The sequence below is a fragment of the Helianthus annuus genome, chromosome 14, assembly GCF_002127325.2.
Source record: "Helianthus annuus cultivar XRQ/B chromosome 14, HanXRQr2.0-SUNRISE, whole genome shotgun sequence".
NCBI classification, from domain to species: Eukaryota; Viridiplantae; Streptophyta; class Magnoliopsida; order Asterales; family Asteraceae; genus Helianthus; species Helianthus annuus.
Genome location: NC_035446.2, coordinates 119,930,422 through 119,950,363, shown reverse-complemented (window position 1 = coordinate 119,950,363; position 19,942 = coordinate 119,930,422). Strand labels below are relative to the sequence as shown.

At 37.3% G+C, this 19,942-nt stretch overlaps 1 protein-coding gene across 4 annotated transcripts; it reads right to left on the bottom strand.

The window, feature by feature from the left end:
- Window positions 1–369: 369 nt before the first annotated feature.
- On the bottom strand, window positions 370–3,223 carry LOC110909192 (2-oxoglutarate-dependent dioxygenase DAO). 4 transcript variants are annotated; one of them, XM_022154221.2, is made up of 4 exons: window positions 3,102–3,223; window positions 2,431–2,780; window positions 1,497–1,818; window positions 370–1,198 (listed from the first exon to the last, which is right to left on the bottom strand). In XM_022154221.2, the coding sequence occupies exons 2-4, from the start codon at window positions 2,769–2,771 to the stop codon at window positions 938–940; spliced, it is 924 nt and encodes a 307-aa protein (XP_022009913.1). In that variant the 5' UTR covers window positions 2,772–2,780; window positions 3,102–3,223; the 3' UTR covers window positions 370–937. The 4 variants fall into 4 exon arrangements, with proteins under 4 accessions (XP_022009913.1, XP_022009914.1, XP_022009915.1 ...); XM_022154222.2 differs by having other exon boundaries at window positions 788–1,198; window positions 3,045–3,206; XM_022154223.2 differs by having other exon boundaries at window positions 788–1,198; window positions 2,431–2,880; window positions 3,102–3,204.
- Between the last annotated feature and the right edge of the window lie 16,719 nt (window positions 3,224–19,942).

The following is a 19,942-nucleotide window of genomic DNA, read 5'->3' as shown; positions in this document are numbered from 1 at the left end:
TATAGGATATTTATGTTTCATTTATACATTTTTGATGTCGGTGTTGGCAAATGGTTGCAAAAGCCAAGTTGAATTTGTGTTCGAAGAAGAGATCTTGAAAAGGAAACATGATACGTCTTAATCTATCGTCTTTAATAGGAGAAGTAAAAGCCAAGTTGAATTTGTGTTCGAAGAAGAGATCTTGAAAGGGAAACATTACCTTTTTTTTTGAATGGCTAGGACCTTCCCATTCTCAACTTAGGTGTTTTTAGAGGCTTTATCTTTGTCGATGGACCACCACCTCATTGGTAAAACGGGAAACATTACCTAAAAAGTCAAAACACCACCCAATAGAGGTCGAATGGCCTTTCTAGTTTCAAAGCAAAGGTGTAAACAAAAAAAAAGTTATTGAAGTCCATTCCTTAGTTATATGTGTACCCAACTCCACTGCAATCAGGCTTGAAAGGCTCTCACCTCCAACAATGGTTAATGAAGGAATGTATGACAAATTCATTGTCACAACTAAAGAATAATACTAGGTCACACGTTTGAGATACAGTGACAAATCCATGCCTTAGCAAAAGAATATAGCTAGTGGCGAAGCTTGAATTTTTCGGCCGAGGGGCGAAAACGTATATACCCAAAAATTTCTATAGAACCGGGGGGGCGAAAACGTATATACCCACAAATTTCTATACGAAAACTACATATATAACACTACTGAGCGAAAAATTCGGGGGGGCGGGCGCCCCTCCCCGCCCCTCTTATCCTTCGCCCCTGAATATAGCCAAATTCACAACAAACTACATGGTAAAATCCGTAGCAAAACTTATGTAGCGAAAATGAATGAATTTGTAGCGAATATGTTTAGCGACCAACTTATTTGCTATGGATTGGCAGTTGTATGTTTACAATCTAGAAAACTTATTCTAAATTAACCGAGTGAACCAAACATGGGTTATATCTTGTCTGAGCTAGGTGTGTACAAGAGTTGTTCAAGAGCTTCACCCGCATGCAACTTTGTTGCGAACCTCAGTTTCCTGTAATCTTCAAAACTGGTAGGGATGTACTTGCGCGGATGCTCATCATCCACAAGTTCTGGTAAAGGTTCCATTGTCCCTCTTGGTCCTAAAAGGAATGATGCAATCGACACTCGTATCTTTGGTTCTTTGCATTGCACCCTATGCTTCACATTGTGAAATCTTCCATTGCTCCACACCTTCAATCAATATTAAACACCTCATTATCTAAAAAGTAGAAACAGTCACCCTTTGTGCATTCTGGCGGTAGAGCAACAGATAGCGGAACCAGAACTTTATCATAAGCTTTTTATTTATTTATTTATTTATTTTTTGTCTAATGGGTACAATTATCGGGTCCGCTTATGTTTTGTTTTAAAAAAAACTCATATATTGGATTAAAAAAATCCCACAAGTTCCGGTGACTAAGGGATCAGTGGACCCTGATGACCCCCCTTTGATGAGTGATTGAAATTTAAAAGGTGGTTTGAGACGTACATTTGCCATGTCACCGATGTTAACAAGAAGGGTGTTTGGCCAAGGGGCGACGGGAATGAAGTCCCCGGACTTGTTCATAACTTCTAGACCCCCAATGCCTTCATCATCTTGGAGGATTGTAAGGAAACCAGAGTCTGTGTGTGTGTTGATACCTGGGAGTCCAACACTTTCAGGTGTGAAGTGGTATTTGTTCATCTTAAACAAATATGACCACTTCTCAATTCCAATATTTTCAGTTTTCGCGCCTAAACCTTCAGCTAATTTCTTTCCGATCCCCACAAAAAGCTCATGTACTGCTTCGGTGTATCTTATTATTGTCTCCCTGTCATATTACATGAAAAAATATTGAAGTAAAAAACTTTGTACTAATATTTGACATAATTTTGTTTGCTACTAGAAAAATTAATATTCACCGACGGATAATTAAAATCCCTAACAAAAAAAGATCTAAAATTGTAATTACTTGACACAAAAAATTGTGGTTTTCTTGAACATGTTGTCGGCAATATCGGTCGTTCAACCATTCGTGATGAGTGTACGCACACCTGTTTTCCCATAAAACTTCACCGATGGATTATCGACGATTACTACCTTACTAACTTCACTAACAAATCTTTCCATTAGTTATAAAAAAAATCATTTAACTTGTAGCAATTGACTAAAACTATCAGCATCCATTTCCTATAAATTAATGTAAGTCTCCATAATAAAATAAATAATCAAGTCTACTTTTAAGTTTCAACTTTTACTATGCGAAAAAAAGTTAGAAAACCAAAAAGACCTTTTTTATCCATTTGAATCTTTGCTTGTGTTGTATTATTTTGGCCCTGTTTCTTGATATGTTATATCCAAAACTAAAGGCCATTTGACCATTCTTTAGAGTCAACGGTTGATATTTTCACTACCAGTACCGGATCTCATTCATAAAATCTACCTTTGATGAGGTGACACATCCAGTTGAGAGCAAAACTCGTCGAGGTCACGGAGGGAGGTCATCTCGTAAACGCCAAGTGCTTCCAGCAGCTGCTTCTTGGTCGTGGGAGCCATATATCCACTTCCGGGGATGACGTCGACATTCCTGCGCTTGATCTCCACCGGTGAGTCAAAGAGTGACTTAACAACGGCCTTCATCTCGGACATCAGCGTCACTGGAAGGACTTCATGGTGGTTGAGCAGCCTAAAGCAGCCCCACTCTTCACACGCCGCGATCAGTTTGGATGATTGGTTGGGAAAATCTTGTAGATCTATCACAGGGATGCTGCATTCCGTAGCCATTTCGTGTTGCTAAATGTGTGAAGAAATTAGTAACTTATAACTGAGTCGAACTCGCTTGGTTTATAATCGAGCAGCTTGGTGTTGCTTGTTTTTGCTCAGTTTCAATTATCTAATAAAATTTTGATACGAAGTTATCAATTTTAAATGTGACTTAAAAATTAATATATAAACAACAAAATCAAGTTTAAAAAAATTCACAAAATCGAGCTTTGTAATTTTGATGTGAGATGTGACATAAATCATAAAATAAATGGTACGAAAATTAGGGCTTACCTAACTGCTTAACAAATGCATGTGAGAGTATCAGACTTCTTTGAATAGAGTGTTTACCTGTGATGAACACGTTAACTTCAGATTGGGGTTGTGGAGCAGAGAACAAGAGTAGTAGTTGTCGTTTTAGGGTGTGAAAGCACGAGTGTGTGCCAAATCCTGTTTATATTTTTCTATCGACCGAATGTATCTATATATACACGGAAAAATGTCGACAAAGTCATGTGACTGCAGAGCATTCAGATTGGAACCTTCATTCACATGAGAACCTTTATTATTATTATTATTTTTTTTGAACGGTGTATGGTTAGGATATTACTAATCGGGTTAGCAGTTAGTAGTTAGGCTGAAGGGTTTGGTTGGAGCCCCCTAAGGGCTTTATCAGGCCACGTAGAATCCATGTAAGCAATGGAGCCCCCTTTAATTTGAAGGTTGTGGATAGAGCCCCCTATTAAACAAAATTAAAAAAAATATATATTTTTTTTGATTGGTTGACATGCTATGGGCCCCACCTGAACACATTAGAAAGCTCATTACCATGCTAGCGCCTCACCCATGGCGCCCCCCTCTTAAAATGGAGGGTGTGGTGATGGAGCCCTTAGGGGCGCTATAGTGGCTGACTTTGCGGGGGTGGCGCCCCCACACCCTCCAGCCTTAGTATCACCAAGTTAGCACTAAAATACCCTTGCCTGGATGTCACACCCCGACCGCGTAATACAACAAACCGCGGCGGAAATGTCGGGGAGTGAAGTAACAGAATCATTATTTCACAACACATTATATTTAAAGTTTGGTTTTATTAGAATAATTGTTTACAATGTCTTGGAATTTAACCAAAAACATAACGTAAATTAATTTGTCTTGCTTTATTTTAAGTCACTAAGGCCCAAGTCCGCCTAAGCGTAGCACGATCATTATCATACATCAGCTCCTAAAACACATGTGAAAATAGATACGTCAGCATAAAAATGCCTGTGAGATACATAGGTTTTGTTAAAGCAGGATTCATGACTTGTAAGTTAAAAGAAGTGTTTAACAAAAAGTAGTCATGAATCTTGTAAAATGTTTTCTTTTATAAAATCATGTGAAGGTCGGTATGAAAACCAGATGATATAAAAGAATGATGCATGGTTAAATAAGTAACCAAGTAAAATCGAGTTTGCATAAAATATATTATTTGTAAAATAGTGTCTTGTAAACAATGTGTCGTGTATTCGTATAAAATGTATCATGTCTTTGTTTCTGTCAAAGTGGTTTAGATAACGCTACGATATGTAATATCATAAAAGCACTTATATATAGGAAGTACAAGCAGCGTATTCATCATGCTTTTATCGTATTACACACGCCTCGTTATTTAAATCACTTACCAAATAAACCACCAAAAATGTCTTGTCAATCCAATGTCAAATGTTATGCACAAACAATATAAAATGTCACAATGTTAGGTATAAACTATGCCTTGTATAATCAAATATCAGATAACAACCAATGTCTTGTATGGTGAATAAAAGTCTTTACTCAAACCATAGGTATAATGTCTTGTATAATCAAATGTCATGCGAAAACCATGTACTAAGTATGCTAAGTAAACATACGAAGTAGAAATGTAATGTAAATCAAAGTGCCCATATGCTGAGTAAACATATGCAGCAAAAAAAATGTTTATGATGTGATAGAATGCTTAGTCAACATACATAGCAAAACATAATTAAAATCATGTACTATATGTGTACTAGATGAACATAGCATGTATATGTCATGAAAGCACGAATAGCATGAAAGTACAAGTAGACACAAGTGTTTCACCCCAAAATATTTGAAAACGGTAAAAGAGTGGACTATGTACTCACTTGAGATTGCAAGGGATCCTCGATTAAGTGAACTAACAAGCTCGGGCAATCAAGGAATCAAGTGGCACCTAGTATCGGATCACTATGTTATCAATCAAGGCCTAAATCGGGAGATCGGGTAGAATGAGGTCTCGTAAACCAAATGAGTATTGGAACTCATGTGATATGGTTTAACAAAGCCTACATTCTGATTCAGAACCTATCCTAAGTGCTTATGACCCGTTAAGGTAGCTTACGGACTACTTAAACGCGTCATTTGCGCAAAAGCGCAAACGAATAGCCTAACTAGTCCTATGACAAGTATTATATGCCCTAACATGCTTAAATATGTTGCATAATCAGTTTAAGTGTCAAAAATTAAGTTACATATGCTTAAATTCAAATTATGCATAAAAGGGCATTTTGGTGATTTTCCTAAGGCATATAAACTACCTATCATACAACTAACTAAACTAAGTGACCATAAGGTATAACCTTGGAAGGTTATTCCCTATATAACTATGGTCACAAAATATGTTTGGTCGGATCCTAATGATCGACCAAACGGGTCGGGTTCGAAAGTCTAAGCGGTTGTCAAGACCGCTTGATTTACAACCCGATATAAGCACTAGACTAAAAGTGACGAGTTAAACATGTTAAAACATGTTTAACTAAGTTAGAAAACTGATTTGATATCAAAACAAAGTGTTTTGATACCCGAAAATAGTTTCGTCGCAAAATGCACATAATCGTGCATTTTGACCGAAACTTTGACTCGTCACTTCGACTAATCAACGTGGTCAGTAGGTATAGTCAAAAGGGACTATAACCATCGTGATTACGCTCACGTTGCAAAGTTCAAACGAACTTTGTCTTGACCAATTCATGGTCAAAGCTGAAAGTCAAACACTGTTTGACTTTCTTGCTTGATTTAACTAAACAAGCATGAAAGAATACTTACAAAGGTCTAATGTTTGAAGAGAGGACTAAGAATGCTCAGGTAGGTGGCCCTCAATAAGAGATTGCCTCCACTTAGAGCAAGTTAGAGTAGAAAAGCAAATGAGCAATGTGACAACCCGAACTTTCAAGGTTAGTTACGTTTAACCCTTGTGCTCTTAATTTCGTTAATCAGTGGTAACTCCGTTGTGTATGGTGCGTTGGGCCATTGGGTCACAATATTTAATCTCGATTGTTGTGTGTTCGATTGGGCCGTATGTGCAATTGTTTCCGTTCATATCTCAAGTATTCTCGGTTGCCTTTGTAAACCGACTCACCACATCAAAACTAATTAATAATAAGAGTCCCCCACATCACAATTGATTAACAGCAAGATCTGGCCCAAGCCTTTATTATACCCGGACCACTTTCCCGGCCCAAATGCATTATTATGCATAATACACGTAACCGACTAGATGGCCATTCAAAGTAAACCCTACTTGCAAACTCTTGAGCGACGGCAGGAGAACCAAGTTTCTGAATCGCACGGTTCTGCGGAGAAACCCCCCCCCCCTCTCATCGCGACTTACTGTATTCGATTGTCTTTCGCCTCTCGGTTAGTGAATCATACTCTTATTCATTCGTGATTGTACGTGCCTTAATCTTTTGTTCGTTGCGATTGTATGTGCACCGGTTCTTGATTTGTTTATGATCATATGTACTGTTCGTTCACTCATTGTCTAATATAATTGTTATGCATTGAATAACACGTAATCGAACATTTATATGTTAGAACTGGCATGCATGTTAATCGACATAGTCCAGGTAGCGAAGGGGGTTACAGACACGGGTTATGATTGAAATCATGAGCATAATGATTATTATGTTGATTATGTTAATTGTTTGATGTTTCCAGCACGATTCATAATCAATGATCTGTATAGTTAGGAATATATGTGTGCATGTGGTCGGTTTACTGTTATCGAGAATCACATGATTTCTATATGTGTCAGATTATTATATGTATATATACATGAGATAGGAGACATGGTAGTGGTTAATGAAATAGGTTAGTGTGAATGCATGTGTGAACATAATAACTTCTGGAAAACAACAGATGAATTAATAAACAAATGGTATCCAATTAAATTAACAGTAAGGTTTTGAGAGCATATACATTATACATGCATATCTGGTAATTTTGATGATGATGAGCCGATCACTTTTTGTTGAGTAGTTGGAGGTTATGATAGTTGGGCCACTTGTATACTAAGTTGGGTTATAGGGTGCATGGGTATCACACTTAAAGAAGGGCCGCACATCTAGTGTGGGCTGCTTCTTAACGGGCCAGCCATTACACTCGAGTCGCTCACACACCACATGAGATCATGCATTCTTTTGGGGCTTGGGGTATATGGGTTACTGATACATATTGGGCCGTACACTTAAAACAGTTTACTAGTTGGGTTGCTACTTGATTAGCGAACTAACCGTATTGGGCCGCACCTTCTAAAAATCATTCGTAGGTTACTGGCCCATGAATGAGTATGGATCGCACAAAGGGAACCGGGTCGTGTAACTTATTGGGCAGAATTAGGTGGGTCGTGTCTTGATATAATAGCTATATCAAACAGTTAGTAAAACCTTAATATGTGATTAACCTTATGATGTATTATATCATGATGGCAATTGAAATTGTGAAACCATGAATGGAATGACTACAGTTATCATGAGAGTATGGGCATAGTATGAATTTGTGATGTGAAACGTATATATACATATAACATGAGTGCTCGCTATGACTAGTGTGATACTACGTGCCAAGCTTGTTCATATTTGCATAATAAAGATATGTGATTTATATGTATAAGTAACTAACTGGTACTGAAACCCTATTAGGATTGGATTGTTCAACTGGTAAACAAAGTACTTAATCTTACCGAGCAAACCAAGGTGAGTTCATTGCATTTTCTCAAGCATGCGTCCCGGTGGTTTGGGACAACGGGTAAACATTTGGAAGGGAAACATTGGGTAAATAACTTAATCGGTTTTGGTTATTGCCTGGAGGGCAATGGGGGTGATTAGTTGATAGCGCTATTAGGTGGGAAACCTCACACCGGGCCGTAAGGACGGGCGTGAACTAATTATCTGGGTATGGCTATGGTTGTTAGAGGCACACTCCTCGGATACATATGGGCACTCTCCCTAGGGTATCTAACGAAGGCAACATAGCAATCGGTCGTTAAGGGGTACCCACTCCCCGGATACACATGGGCACACTCCCTAGGGTATCTAACATGAGCAACATCGTAACGCAACGTTCAATCGCATTAACATACATCTGGTAACTCAACACGTTAACAAAACCTTGAACTCACCAGCGTAGTCTGACACACTTGTTTGCATGCTTGTAGGTCGTTAACGTTTGGAACATGGACTTGCTATCTGGGAGTGCTGGAGTGGTCATGGATCGAGACTCTTGGATTCACTTATAAACAATGCATTGATTTTGATTATTATTATGAAACGATTACATGCTTCCGCTACACAACTTTTGAGAATTGATATCATGTAGACATCTTATTTGGTAATTAATGTTATGACTTACCTAAATATTTATCATTGGTTCAATGTGATTGGTGGCTCGAACTCTGATGCGTAACACGCCTCGCGGGGTTTCCGCAGGTGGAATTTGGGGGTGTTACAGTTGGTATCAGAGCCATTGGTTATAGTGAACTAGGTTTTAAAACGTTTTGTAAAACCAGACTATAACCGAACCACTTCGAAAATCGATCATGACACTCAGCTCCAGATTGCAAGGTTCGTCTCTCTCCCACTTTATACATTACTTGCTTAGCAGTCACACACTCACACCGTACATGAACTGAAACATTTAACACCATAGTGGCTCGATAGTGTGACACTACTCTTCGACTCATGTAAACCATAGAACTGTGATATCATCTGTTGTGTTGTTTGGACGGGGGAAACTTCAAGCGCAAGCTAAGAGGCACTGAGATAAGCATGCAAATTGCCTTATTATTTTGGGTGCACACTTAATAATAACGCAGGGTGCATGCAAATCCCAGTGAGGCTTAATGAGCGTGAGAAGGGTTCTGCCCTATTGTGTGTAAACTTGGTAGTTTGTAGATTTCAATGTGATACTCGACTTTTACCTCATTTCGACCCATAAGATTGTTCCCTTCTCTTATATAGAACCATGAGGGACAACGGAGGACGGGGGTATAAGTTAATCAACTCCCGGATAAACATGATGACATAAACAATAATCTTACTCCTTGTATCGCTAGAATTGCTATTACATAACAGTTTTCCTCTCTAAACTAGTCTATCCCCTAGCCCTTGCCTTGGCCGACGCTTACCGTTTAAGGTGACAGTTAGTTACTGTTCTTGATATAGATAAACCTATCATTCCATTATCATGGTCACACTACATTCTCGATTGTCTACGCATAAACTCCTATAACATTGTGCTCTAGTTTAAAAATAACCTGATAAACTCTTCTTTTGATACGTAGTGATCACTTCTTGTACTCTGAGGATGGTTGTGTATTATTTTATGACCATATCATTTCGAAAATATTTTCGTGTCCTTGTAATGAAACCTTTTGGTGACGTACTTGATGTTCCTAATACACACGCCTTAGTTCAACCCTTCAAAGTTGGCTTCATACACGTTCGACTAATTACACACTCAATTTCGTACATAGATTTTAGTGAACCATTCTTATTCGCATACGGCAGGCTTGACGACTGTGGAGAACGCTCCGATTAAACCGGATCACTATGACTTCGACCAACCGTTACTCTTCAACATAATTCTTATTGTGTCAACACCCTCAATGTAACGCTTCCAATGACCGGTAGTGTCACCTTATTTCTACTTATACCGCTTATGTGTGCAACCAACTACACCATCATCATCGGATTTATTATTCTACTAGTGATTCTAAAACAATTATGTGGAACAGATTGATGATAGTCACGTCTTGGTATGTGTTTCGCGTCTTATCTGGTTGTGGTAAAGTGGATATCATAGTTCTTGTCTAACCCTGTGGTACGCTAATTCTCGTTTGTCTAAATCTCTCTCTGCGAACATTAATCGAGAAGCAACAGGCCATACTTAAGATCATCAAGTGCAAGAACATAAAATAAAATTTTTACTTACGTAAGGTATGCCAAGGTCAACATTCCTTCTTGTGTGAAAGCACCATACTCATGTATAGCTTCATCGACCTCTTTGTTTCATGCTTATCTTTCTTTGACCGAAGGCTGGTCATCTACTACAACCAACTGCGACCAAAATATCACGAACAATATCAACTGAAAATCTTTTTTTCCTCTGAACGAACGAGTCAAGATGATACCGGTCTGAAATAGGGATTAATGCCTAACCTGAGTTTTCATCCAATTGATTGATTGAATTGCTTGAATCACCTGTTCCAAGAAATTATATTTTCTTTCTCGAAGTCTTACATACGATGGCATCACCTTTGATCTTCGATAGGGGTGACTGCACCAGTTCTAATCGCCGGTAGCGATACCATATATAAACATATATCTCTTACACTCACTTTATCACATTCACATACTTTGCTTCTAGTAAATCTTGGTGGTGCACCCAACACACGTGATTTTGGGGTTGAGCATTTTAGCCTGTAACAAACTACCTTAACACATTTCCAGTTCGGTTTATTTCGTCGACCCTTCGTTTATGATGTACGACATTCGCCTCAATTCTGGTAAGCTCTAGATATACATTAGATACACTTGCTTCGTGAAGTGTTGGCTACTTAATATACAACATCCATGATAACTAAATACTGCCTTTTTTGCAAGTCCCCAAATTCGAAGGCGTATAGCTCACCTAAGTTATATTTAGTGCAACAACCCCCCCCCCCCCCGCGGTCGCACATGTTAGTGTGTCGGTCAATTCATTACACTCACGTAATGGTAATTCGGGGAATTACGGAATTACACATGGGTTAATTAGAACACTATTCCTGAGCAAATAAAGAAATATAACTTATGTGAATTTATATGTTATCTGACTTTATATGCTATGTGACTTATATATTATTTAGTGAACTTTCGTGAAACCGTATTTAACTACGTGTTTAGTGAATTATCGACAAACTCATAATTGGAGTCTAGAGTATAATATAGCCTAAATTTCGAGGACGAAATTTCTGTAACATGGGGAGGATGTGACACCCGAGCAAAATCCGCAATAATCCTAATTTCCTCACTTCACTCTTCTGTGCTTACTTGTCAAATTTCGGGACGAAATTTCTTTCAAGTTGGGGATGATGTGACAACCCGAACTTTCAAGGTTAGTTACGTTTAACCCTTGTGCTCTTAATTTCGTTAATCAGTGGTAACTCCGTTGTGTATGGTGCGTTGGGCCATTGGGTCACAATATTTAATCTCGATTGTTGTGTGTTCGATTGGGCCGTATGTGCAATTGTTTCCGTTCATATCTCAAGTATTCTCGGTTGCCTTTGTAAACCGACTCACCACATCAAAACTAATTAATAATAAGAGTCCCCCACATCACAATTGATTAACAGCAAGATCTGGCCCAAGCCTTTATTATACCCGAACCACTTTCCCGGCCCAAATGCATTATTATGCATAATACACGTAACCGACTAGATGGCCATTCAAAGTAAACCCTACTTGCAAACTCTTGAGCGACGGCAGGAGAACCAAGTTTCTGAATCGCACGGTTCTGCGGAGAAACCCCCCCCTCTCATCGCGACTTACTGTATTCGATTGTCTTTCGCCTCTCGGTTAGTGAATCATACTCTTATTCATTCGTGATTGTACGTGCCTTAATCTTTTGTTCGTTGCGATTGTATGTGCACCGGTTCTTGATTTGTTTATGATCATATGTACTGTTCGTTCACTCATTGTCTAATATAATTGTTATGCATTGAATAACACGTAATCGAACATTTATATGTTAGAACTGGCATGCATGTTAATCGACATAGTCCAGGTAGCGAAGGGGGTTACAGACACGGGTTATGATTGAAATCATGAGCATAATGATTATTATGTTGATTATGTTAATTGTTTGATGTTTCCAGCACGATTCATAATCAATGATCTGTATAGTTAGGAATATATGTGTGCATGTGGTCGGTTTACTGTTATCGAGAATCACATGATTTCTATATGTGTCAGATTATTATATGTATATATACATGAGATAGGAGACATGGTAGTGGTTAATGAAATAGGTTAGTGTGAATGCATGTGTGAACATAATAACTTCTGGAAAACAACAGATGAATTAATAAACAAATGGTATCCAATTAAATTAACAGTAAGGTTTTGAGAGCATATACATTATACATGCATATCTGGTAATTTTGATGATGATGAGCCGATCACTTTTTGTTGAGTAGTTGGAGGTTATGATAGTTGGGCCACTTGTATACTAAGTTGGGTTATAGGGTGCATAGGTATCACACTTAAAGAAGGGCCGCACATCTAGTGTGGGCTGCTTCTTAACGGGCCAGCCATTACACTCGAGTCGCTCACACACCACATGAGATCATGCATTCTTTTGGGGCTTGGGGTATATGGGTTACTGATACATATTGGGCCGTACACTTAAAACAGTTTACTAGTTGGGTTGCTACTTGATTAGCGAACTAACCGTATTGGGCCGCACCTTCTAAAAATCATTCGTAGGTTACTGGCCCATGAATGAGTATGGATCGCACAAAGGGAACCGGGTCGTGTAACTTATTGGGCAGAATTAGGTGGGTCGTGTCTTGATATAATAGCTATATCAAACAGTTAGTAAAACCTTAATATGTGATTAACCTTATGATGTATTATATCATGATGGCAATTGAAATTGTGAAACCATGAATGGAATGACTACAGTTATCATGAGAGTATGGGCATAGTATGAATTTGTGATGTGAAACGTATATATACATATAACATGAGTGCTCGCTATGACTAGTGTGATACTACGTGCCAAGCTTGTTCATATTTGCATAATAAAGATATGTGATTTATATGTATAAGTAACTAACTGGTACTGAAACCCTATTAGGATTGGATTGTTCAACTGGTAAACAAAGTACTTAATCTTACCGAGCAAACCAAGGTGAGTTCATTGCATTTTCTCAAGCATGCGTCCCGGTGGTTTGGGACAACGGGTAAACATTTGGAAGGGAAACATTGGGTAAATAACTTAATCGGTTTTGGTTATTGCCTGGAGGGCAATGGGGGTGATTAGTTGATAGCGCTATTAGATGGGAAACCTCACACCGGGCCGTAAGGACGGGCGTGAACTAATTATCTGGGTATGGCTATGGTTGTTAGAGGCACACTCCTCGGATACATATGGGCACTCTCCCTAGGGTATCTAACGAAGGCAACATAGCAATCGGTCGTTAAGGGGTACCCACTCCCCGGATACACATGGGCACACTCCCTAGGGTATCTAACATGAGCAACATCGTAACGCAACGTTGAATCGCATTAACATACATCTGGTAACTCAACACGTTAACAAAACCTTGAACTCACCAGCGTAGTCTGACACACTTGTTTGCATGCTTGTAGGTCGTTAACGTTTGGAACATGGACTTGCTATCTGGGAGTGCTGGAGTGGTCATGGATCGAGACTCTTGGATTCACTTATAAACAATGCATTGATTTTGATTATTATTATGAAACGATTACATGCTTCCGCTACACAACTTTTGAGAATTGATATCATGTAGACATCTTATGTGGTAATTAATGTTATGACTTACCTAAATATTTATCATTGGTTCAATGTGATTGGTGGCTCGAACTCTGATGCGTAACACGCCTCGCGGGGTTTCCGCAGGTGGAATTTGGGGGTGTTACAAGCAAGGAATGAAGTTTGAACTACATGGGTATTTATAGGAAATTAAGGACCTTTTGGATCAATGCCATGTGTTTTGTGTGATGATCAAGGATGCACAAGATCTTTACAAGTGTTAGGCCATGAATTAAAGCCTTGTTGATCACACAAATAGCCCACTATATCAAAAACCACTTGAAAAACCAAGGCTGCTGCTGAAAATAGAAAATTCTGAAAAACAGCTCTGTCATGTGTCGCGCCAGAGCACTATGGCTCCCTCGCGTGGCGCGAGGGGAGCTGTTTTCCCAAAACTTTCATTTTTGGCAGAACAGGCCCCTGCAGCCTAAAAACTTGATTTTTGATGCATTTAACCCCCGTTAACCCCATTTCAAAGCTCTACAATGATGCTAAAACATAGGGGACTTAAAATATGTTTGAAAATATCATGGATGTCGGTTAGTTTGATCGTGCGGTCACGTTATTCAGTTAATTATGACGAAAACTCGAACGGACGCGAAATCGATCCAAATTACGCGACGAATGGTATTTTTGCATTCCAATCACTAAAATAAAATATTTTAATGATTACAAAAATTTTTGGATGTCCGGATATGTTCAGAACGTAAGATATGCGTGTAAATGCAAACTTATGCACTTTTTGACGCTTTTAGTCCTTATTGATCAAATAAGCGCATTTTCGCATACCGAACCCCTCAAAGCCTATTTCTAAGCTATGTAAAGGATATTTAGGGTATGTTTAGCTTATGATCTTGTTCTGGAATGTTCGTTGCTATACGAATCCGCAGACTTTCGCAGTTTGTCGCAAATAGTCCCTGTGATCGAATAAACTTGTTTTTGACATACTAAACCCTTCAAAACTTTTTTCTAAGTTAGTAAAGGTTATTTAAGGTATGTTAAGCATAAGTCACTATTCCGGAGTGTTTGTCGTGTTAAACTAATTACGTTTACGTATCAGTTTGCTTATAACTTTCCAGAAAGTGTTTAAGGGTTTGAATTTGAACAAGGATTGTTATTGTGCAAGTATCATAGATAATTACACAATCCAAGAAATAAAACACAAGCTTTTATTACGAAATTTTTCAGGATTGGTTAGTGATAACTGTAGGCACAGTTGTCACAGTCTCCCCTACTTTAGGAAATTTCGTCCCGAAATTTATTCGTAGGAGTCTGTTTAAGTAATTGTCTTGTGCGGAATCTAGAGTTTCATCTATTCTTATAGAATAACTCTTCAAGGATCTCTACGTAAGGCATAACTTTATTATTCCCTAAAGGATGCTTCCTTAGATATTGCAGGAAGTGGGAATGAGGGATTCTGTTAATGATAAAACTAAATCAACCAATAGTACTTGTAAGTATCCTTTAAGAATCTAACTATTTAAAACAGAAGGGTCTTGTAAGGATTTGTATTTCATTATCCCCAGTGGATATTCTTCAGAAGCGGAAATGAATGGATAGTTCATTCTCCTCAATTGATTCTTCGTCAGAAGTGGAAATGGAAGATGAATAGGTTATTCATTTCCAATGGATATTTCTTCAAAAGGGGAAATGAATAAATAATTCATTTTCTCCAATGGATACTTTTATCAGAAATGGAAATGAAGGAATGTATAAGTTGTTCATTTCTCAATGGTTATTTCTTCAGAAGCGAAAATGGATGGATAATTCATTTTCCTCAATGAATACTTCGTCAGAAATAGAAATGAAAGATAGTTAAATAGATTATTCATTTCCCCAATGGATATTCTTTAGAAGCGAAAATGAATGGATAATTCATTTTCCTAACGGATACTTCGTCAGAAGTGGAAATGAAAGATATTTAAATAGAATATTCATTTCCCCGATGGATATTTCTTCAGAAGCGAAAATGAATGGATAATTCATTTTCCTTAGTGGATACTTCGTCAGAAGTGGAAATGAAGGATTATCGTAAAGAATATTCATTTCCCCGATGGATATTTCTTCAGAAGTGAAAATGAATGGATAATTCATTTTCCTCAGTGGATACTTCGTCAGAAGTGGAAATGAAGGATTATCGTAAAGAATATTCATTTCCCTGATGGATATTTCTTCAGAAGCGAAAATGAATGGATAATTCACTTTCCTCAGTGGATACTTCGTCAGAAGTGGAAATGAAGGAATCAATACAAGACTATTCATTCCCTCAGTGGATATTTCTTTAGAAGCGAAAATGAATGAACAATTCATTTTCCTATGTGGATACTTCGTCAGAAACGAAAATGACAAGATCAATGCAGGATTATTCATTCCCTCAGTGGAGGAATGAATAGCGCCTGATGCGTTCACAAAATGGAGGAAACAGTTCTTGTCCAAGGTTGCAAAGCCTACGCCAGCTGAAGTCCAAGTCAATTACTTGAAGTACGAGAAAGAGAACTTGCACGGGAAAATACTTTGCTGGATGTTTGTCAAAGAAATCCACTGCATGGCTATCAAACGTGAACACAGTATTCAATATTTCAGATCGTTGCTGAGCATTCTGTCATTACCATTTTATGATGTTGCAGCCTTAACCAAGCTAGAGCTGATCGATCGCTTAAACTTCGAAGGAGCAACGTTGTTTGCTTGCAAGATTAAAATGAACAGAAGGATAGGCTGGAAAGACAACATTGAACAAGCAATGTTGGTGCATCTTTTTGTGTCTGTAACTTGTTCTTTTTAGGATTGTATTTAGTACGGTCTTTTATTATCGAGTCTGTATGATCTGTCAGTCGACCAAGTCGGATATCCTCCTATCTAACTTTGGTATGACAGTTGTCTCTTGTTATGTATGTTTAAACTAATGCATGTTGCATTTGTTTTGTAGTTTATGCTTATATGTTGTTTATATAAGTTCTGCTGCAAATTGTTTAACAGTTTGCAGCTTTTCTGCATTGCAGCCTCCCCACGAAGAACCCCTTCTTCGTGGAATGTCATCTATCACGAAAGACTTCTTTCGTCATAAAGGGTGTGTGACGAAGAACCACTTCTTCGTCACATGGTTTTTCATGGCAACAGTGACGAAGAACCTAGTTCTTCGTCAGCTTAGGTCTTTCGTCAGCCCATTTATGTTTCTCGTCATGATTAGGCTGGGCTGTAGTATATAAACCACACTATGTCTTCTGTGTGAGGCATGAGAGCATAACCTACTGAGAGTCTATCAAACACTGTTTGTATGTGTTTGTAATCAGTTCTCATCCATTAATCAATAGACTGTGAATCTTTTGGTTACTTTGTGTTTGGTTTGGATCGTCACGGGGATTCCGCACTCGTGATTGTGTTTGTTATAAACAATGATTAGGTTTCGTGATCGATCCTCCGAAAAACGGACCTACAGTTAGTGATTTGGATGAAAATTTATAAAAATTATGTGACAAAACTATTAATTTTTTTTTCTAAAAACTCTATGTATATTCTTTTTTATTATATATGTAACAAAAATAATTAAATAAAAGAAATTAAAAAGGGTTTGAGTAAATTGCTAAAATCGTCACTGTGGTTTTATATTTGTCTGTTTCATCCAAATATCCTCAACTTAACAGAAAAAATAAACTAAGTTAGTGGTTTGAATGAAAATGGCAAAAAGTTACAAACGTTGGGGGCAATTTGGTACAAAAGTGTCATTTTGGACGAAAATGGCAAACGTTCCCAAACTCAGGGATGATTTTGGCAATTTACTCTAATTTATAATTTAAAAAAAATAACCATCACTAGTGATGGGCATTTCCACTAAAATCCATCACCAGTGATGGAATAATGCTCGATGACATGGCAAAACTTGATTGAATGTGGTGAGTGATGAAATTCTATCACCACTGGAGCGCCCCTACCCCTCTAATAGAGAGAATAGCATGTAAAAAATGTTACAAAATTTATAATGTTACCAAAAATAAAGTATTCTAGCAATGCTTGAGATTAATGTCATATCTTTTATCGAGTTTTTTCCTAAATGGGTGTTTTTGAAAAACTTATTTACCAAAATGGGTACTTTAAAAAATATTTACCAAAGTAGGTATTTTTTTAAAAAGTTGCTTTTCCTCACTCCAAATTTTATTGGATAAAAAAAGTTTCCTTTTATAAATATAATGTTTAACAAAAGTTAAAGGAAAATTATCTTTTAAGTGGTTTATTTAATAATTTTAAAAAACATTATCTTTTAGTTTTTTTCAGTAATTTTCTTAAATGGAAAAACATTAAAAACATTTTCTTGGCTCATATGCAGATATGTAAAGAAGTTTAAAATAATTTACAAATATTCATTCTTTTATGTAACTTATCTATAATACAATAAATTACAAAGAAGAAAGTCGTCGATAGTAATATCACATTCATATTTTTATTTTTTTAACGGCAAATAATATCACATTCATATTAAACCACCATTCTATAACATCATCAAGCTAACTTTTATATAATCCGCATATATGTTTTTCGCTCGTATACATATATTTAGCACACCTAATAAAGATTTTCGGATTCGGGTTGTGTCGGGTTGAACCCGCTAATCCACAAACACACCTATTTAGCACACCTAATAAAGATACATGTAACTTACACAACAAAAAATAAAAAAACAAAAAAACTTTATAAGATTAACATAGTCATGAAAGTTGAAAAATATTTATGAAAGAATTAAGATCGTTTAAAGTATGTTTTAAAAAAAACATGAAAAAGAATGTTAATAAAAGAATTAAAAAAAATCATTTAAAAAACTTTTATAGAATCTCATGACCATTTTTTAAGTTTATCATAATCTTTTCTTTTAACTCTTGTAAAATAATATATTTATAAAGAAAATTCTTTTTATCCAATAACATTAGGAGTGAGAAAATGTAACTTTTCAAGAAATACCCATTTTAATAAATATTTTTCAAAGTAACTATTTTGGTAAATAAGTTTTCCAACTACACCTATTTGGGAAAAAACTCATCTTTTATCTGAATCCTCATGTTTACATTTGATATAGTTTTCATGTTCAAATTTCTTCCTGCTATTAAGTTGTATACAAAATACTAAATGTAAGAATTAATAAATGGATATGGAAGCTCGTAAATTTAATAGAGAGAATAGCATGTAAAACATGTTACAAACATTATAATGTTACCAAAAACAAAGTATTCTAGTAATGCTTGAGATTAATGTCATATCTTTTATCTGATTCCTCATGTTTACATTTGATCTAGTTTTCATGTTCAAATTTCTTCATGGTATTAAGTTGTATACAAAATAATTTACAAAATACTAAATGTAAGAATTAATAAATGGATATGGAAGCTAGTAAATTTAATAGAGAGAATAGCATGTAAAACATGTTACAAACTTTATAATGTTACCAAAAATAAAGTATTCTAGTAATGCTTAAGATTAATGTCATACTTATCTTTTATCTGAATCCTCATGTTTACATTTGCTCTAGTTTTCATGTTCAAATTTCTTCCTGGTACTTCGCATTATATATGTCGAATACCCAACTCCCGGCTGACGTTAGCTGGATCTTCGTTGACGTTAAGAGCCTTTATCTTCGTTTGCTACAAAAGAACAAACCGTTAGCCTCGCCACGGAGGACCCCGGGAGGGGGATCCGTGACCAAGCTCCGGCGTGAGAGTAAGTAAACTTGCCGGAAAATGAAAGGAGCTTCCTCCGATGAGTATAATCACCGGAAGGTTTCCTCTTTGGTGTGAATCTAATCAATATGTGTGTGTATTAAATGTGGGGGAATGTTGGTCAGAAGTTAATGAGAGGTGAGTAAATGAGGGTGTAGTAAATGAGGGAATGCCGGAGATGATACCTGCCTTAGCTCCTTGATGCCTTCTCTTATATAACAACCAGCTCTTATCTCGTTAGGGATTTTCCACACGTGATCCAACGGTTTTTGAGGGTTCTCGGGGGGTGCAGACACGTGTCTGACCCCCAACGGTGAGATGTTCCCCTTAATTAATGCCCAGCCGGAGAAGTACAGTAATTCAGACGAGATCCTTTTCTTATCGGGCATTTAATGAGCTCTGCTCCCCTGCTTAGCTGTTTCCCGCCCGTTACAAAAGGAAGAGAAACCTTAGTGGACAAGGCAATTCTATTTTGTGGGCCCACGCGTAATTGGGCTTCCAGAAAAATGGTCCAAAGCGGGTAAAGTGGGCTTTCCCACTGGCCCGTCGTCAATATAAACCATCCTCAAACGTGTTTTCAAACTCACATTTCAACTTCATTTAATCTTTTATCTTCATTCTTCAACATCAGTAACC

Excerpts from the sequence above, each read along its gene's own strand:
- LOC110909192 (XM_022154221.2), bottom strand. The coding sequence starts at position 2,771 with ATGGCTACGGAATGCAGCATCCCTGTGATAGATCTACAAGATTTTCCC. Across the intron at positions 1,819-2,430 it reads GATGTGTCACCTCATCAAAG|GGAGACAATAATAAGATACA; the intron begins GTAGATTTTATG and ends GTAATATGACAG. Across the intron at positions 1,199-1,496 it reads ACATCGGTGACATGGCAAAT|GTGTGGAGCAATGGAAGATT; the intron begins GTACGTCTCAAA and ends TATTGATTGAAG.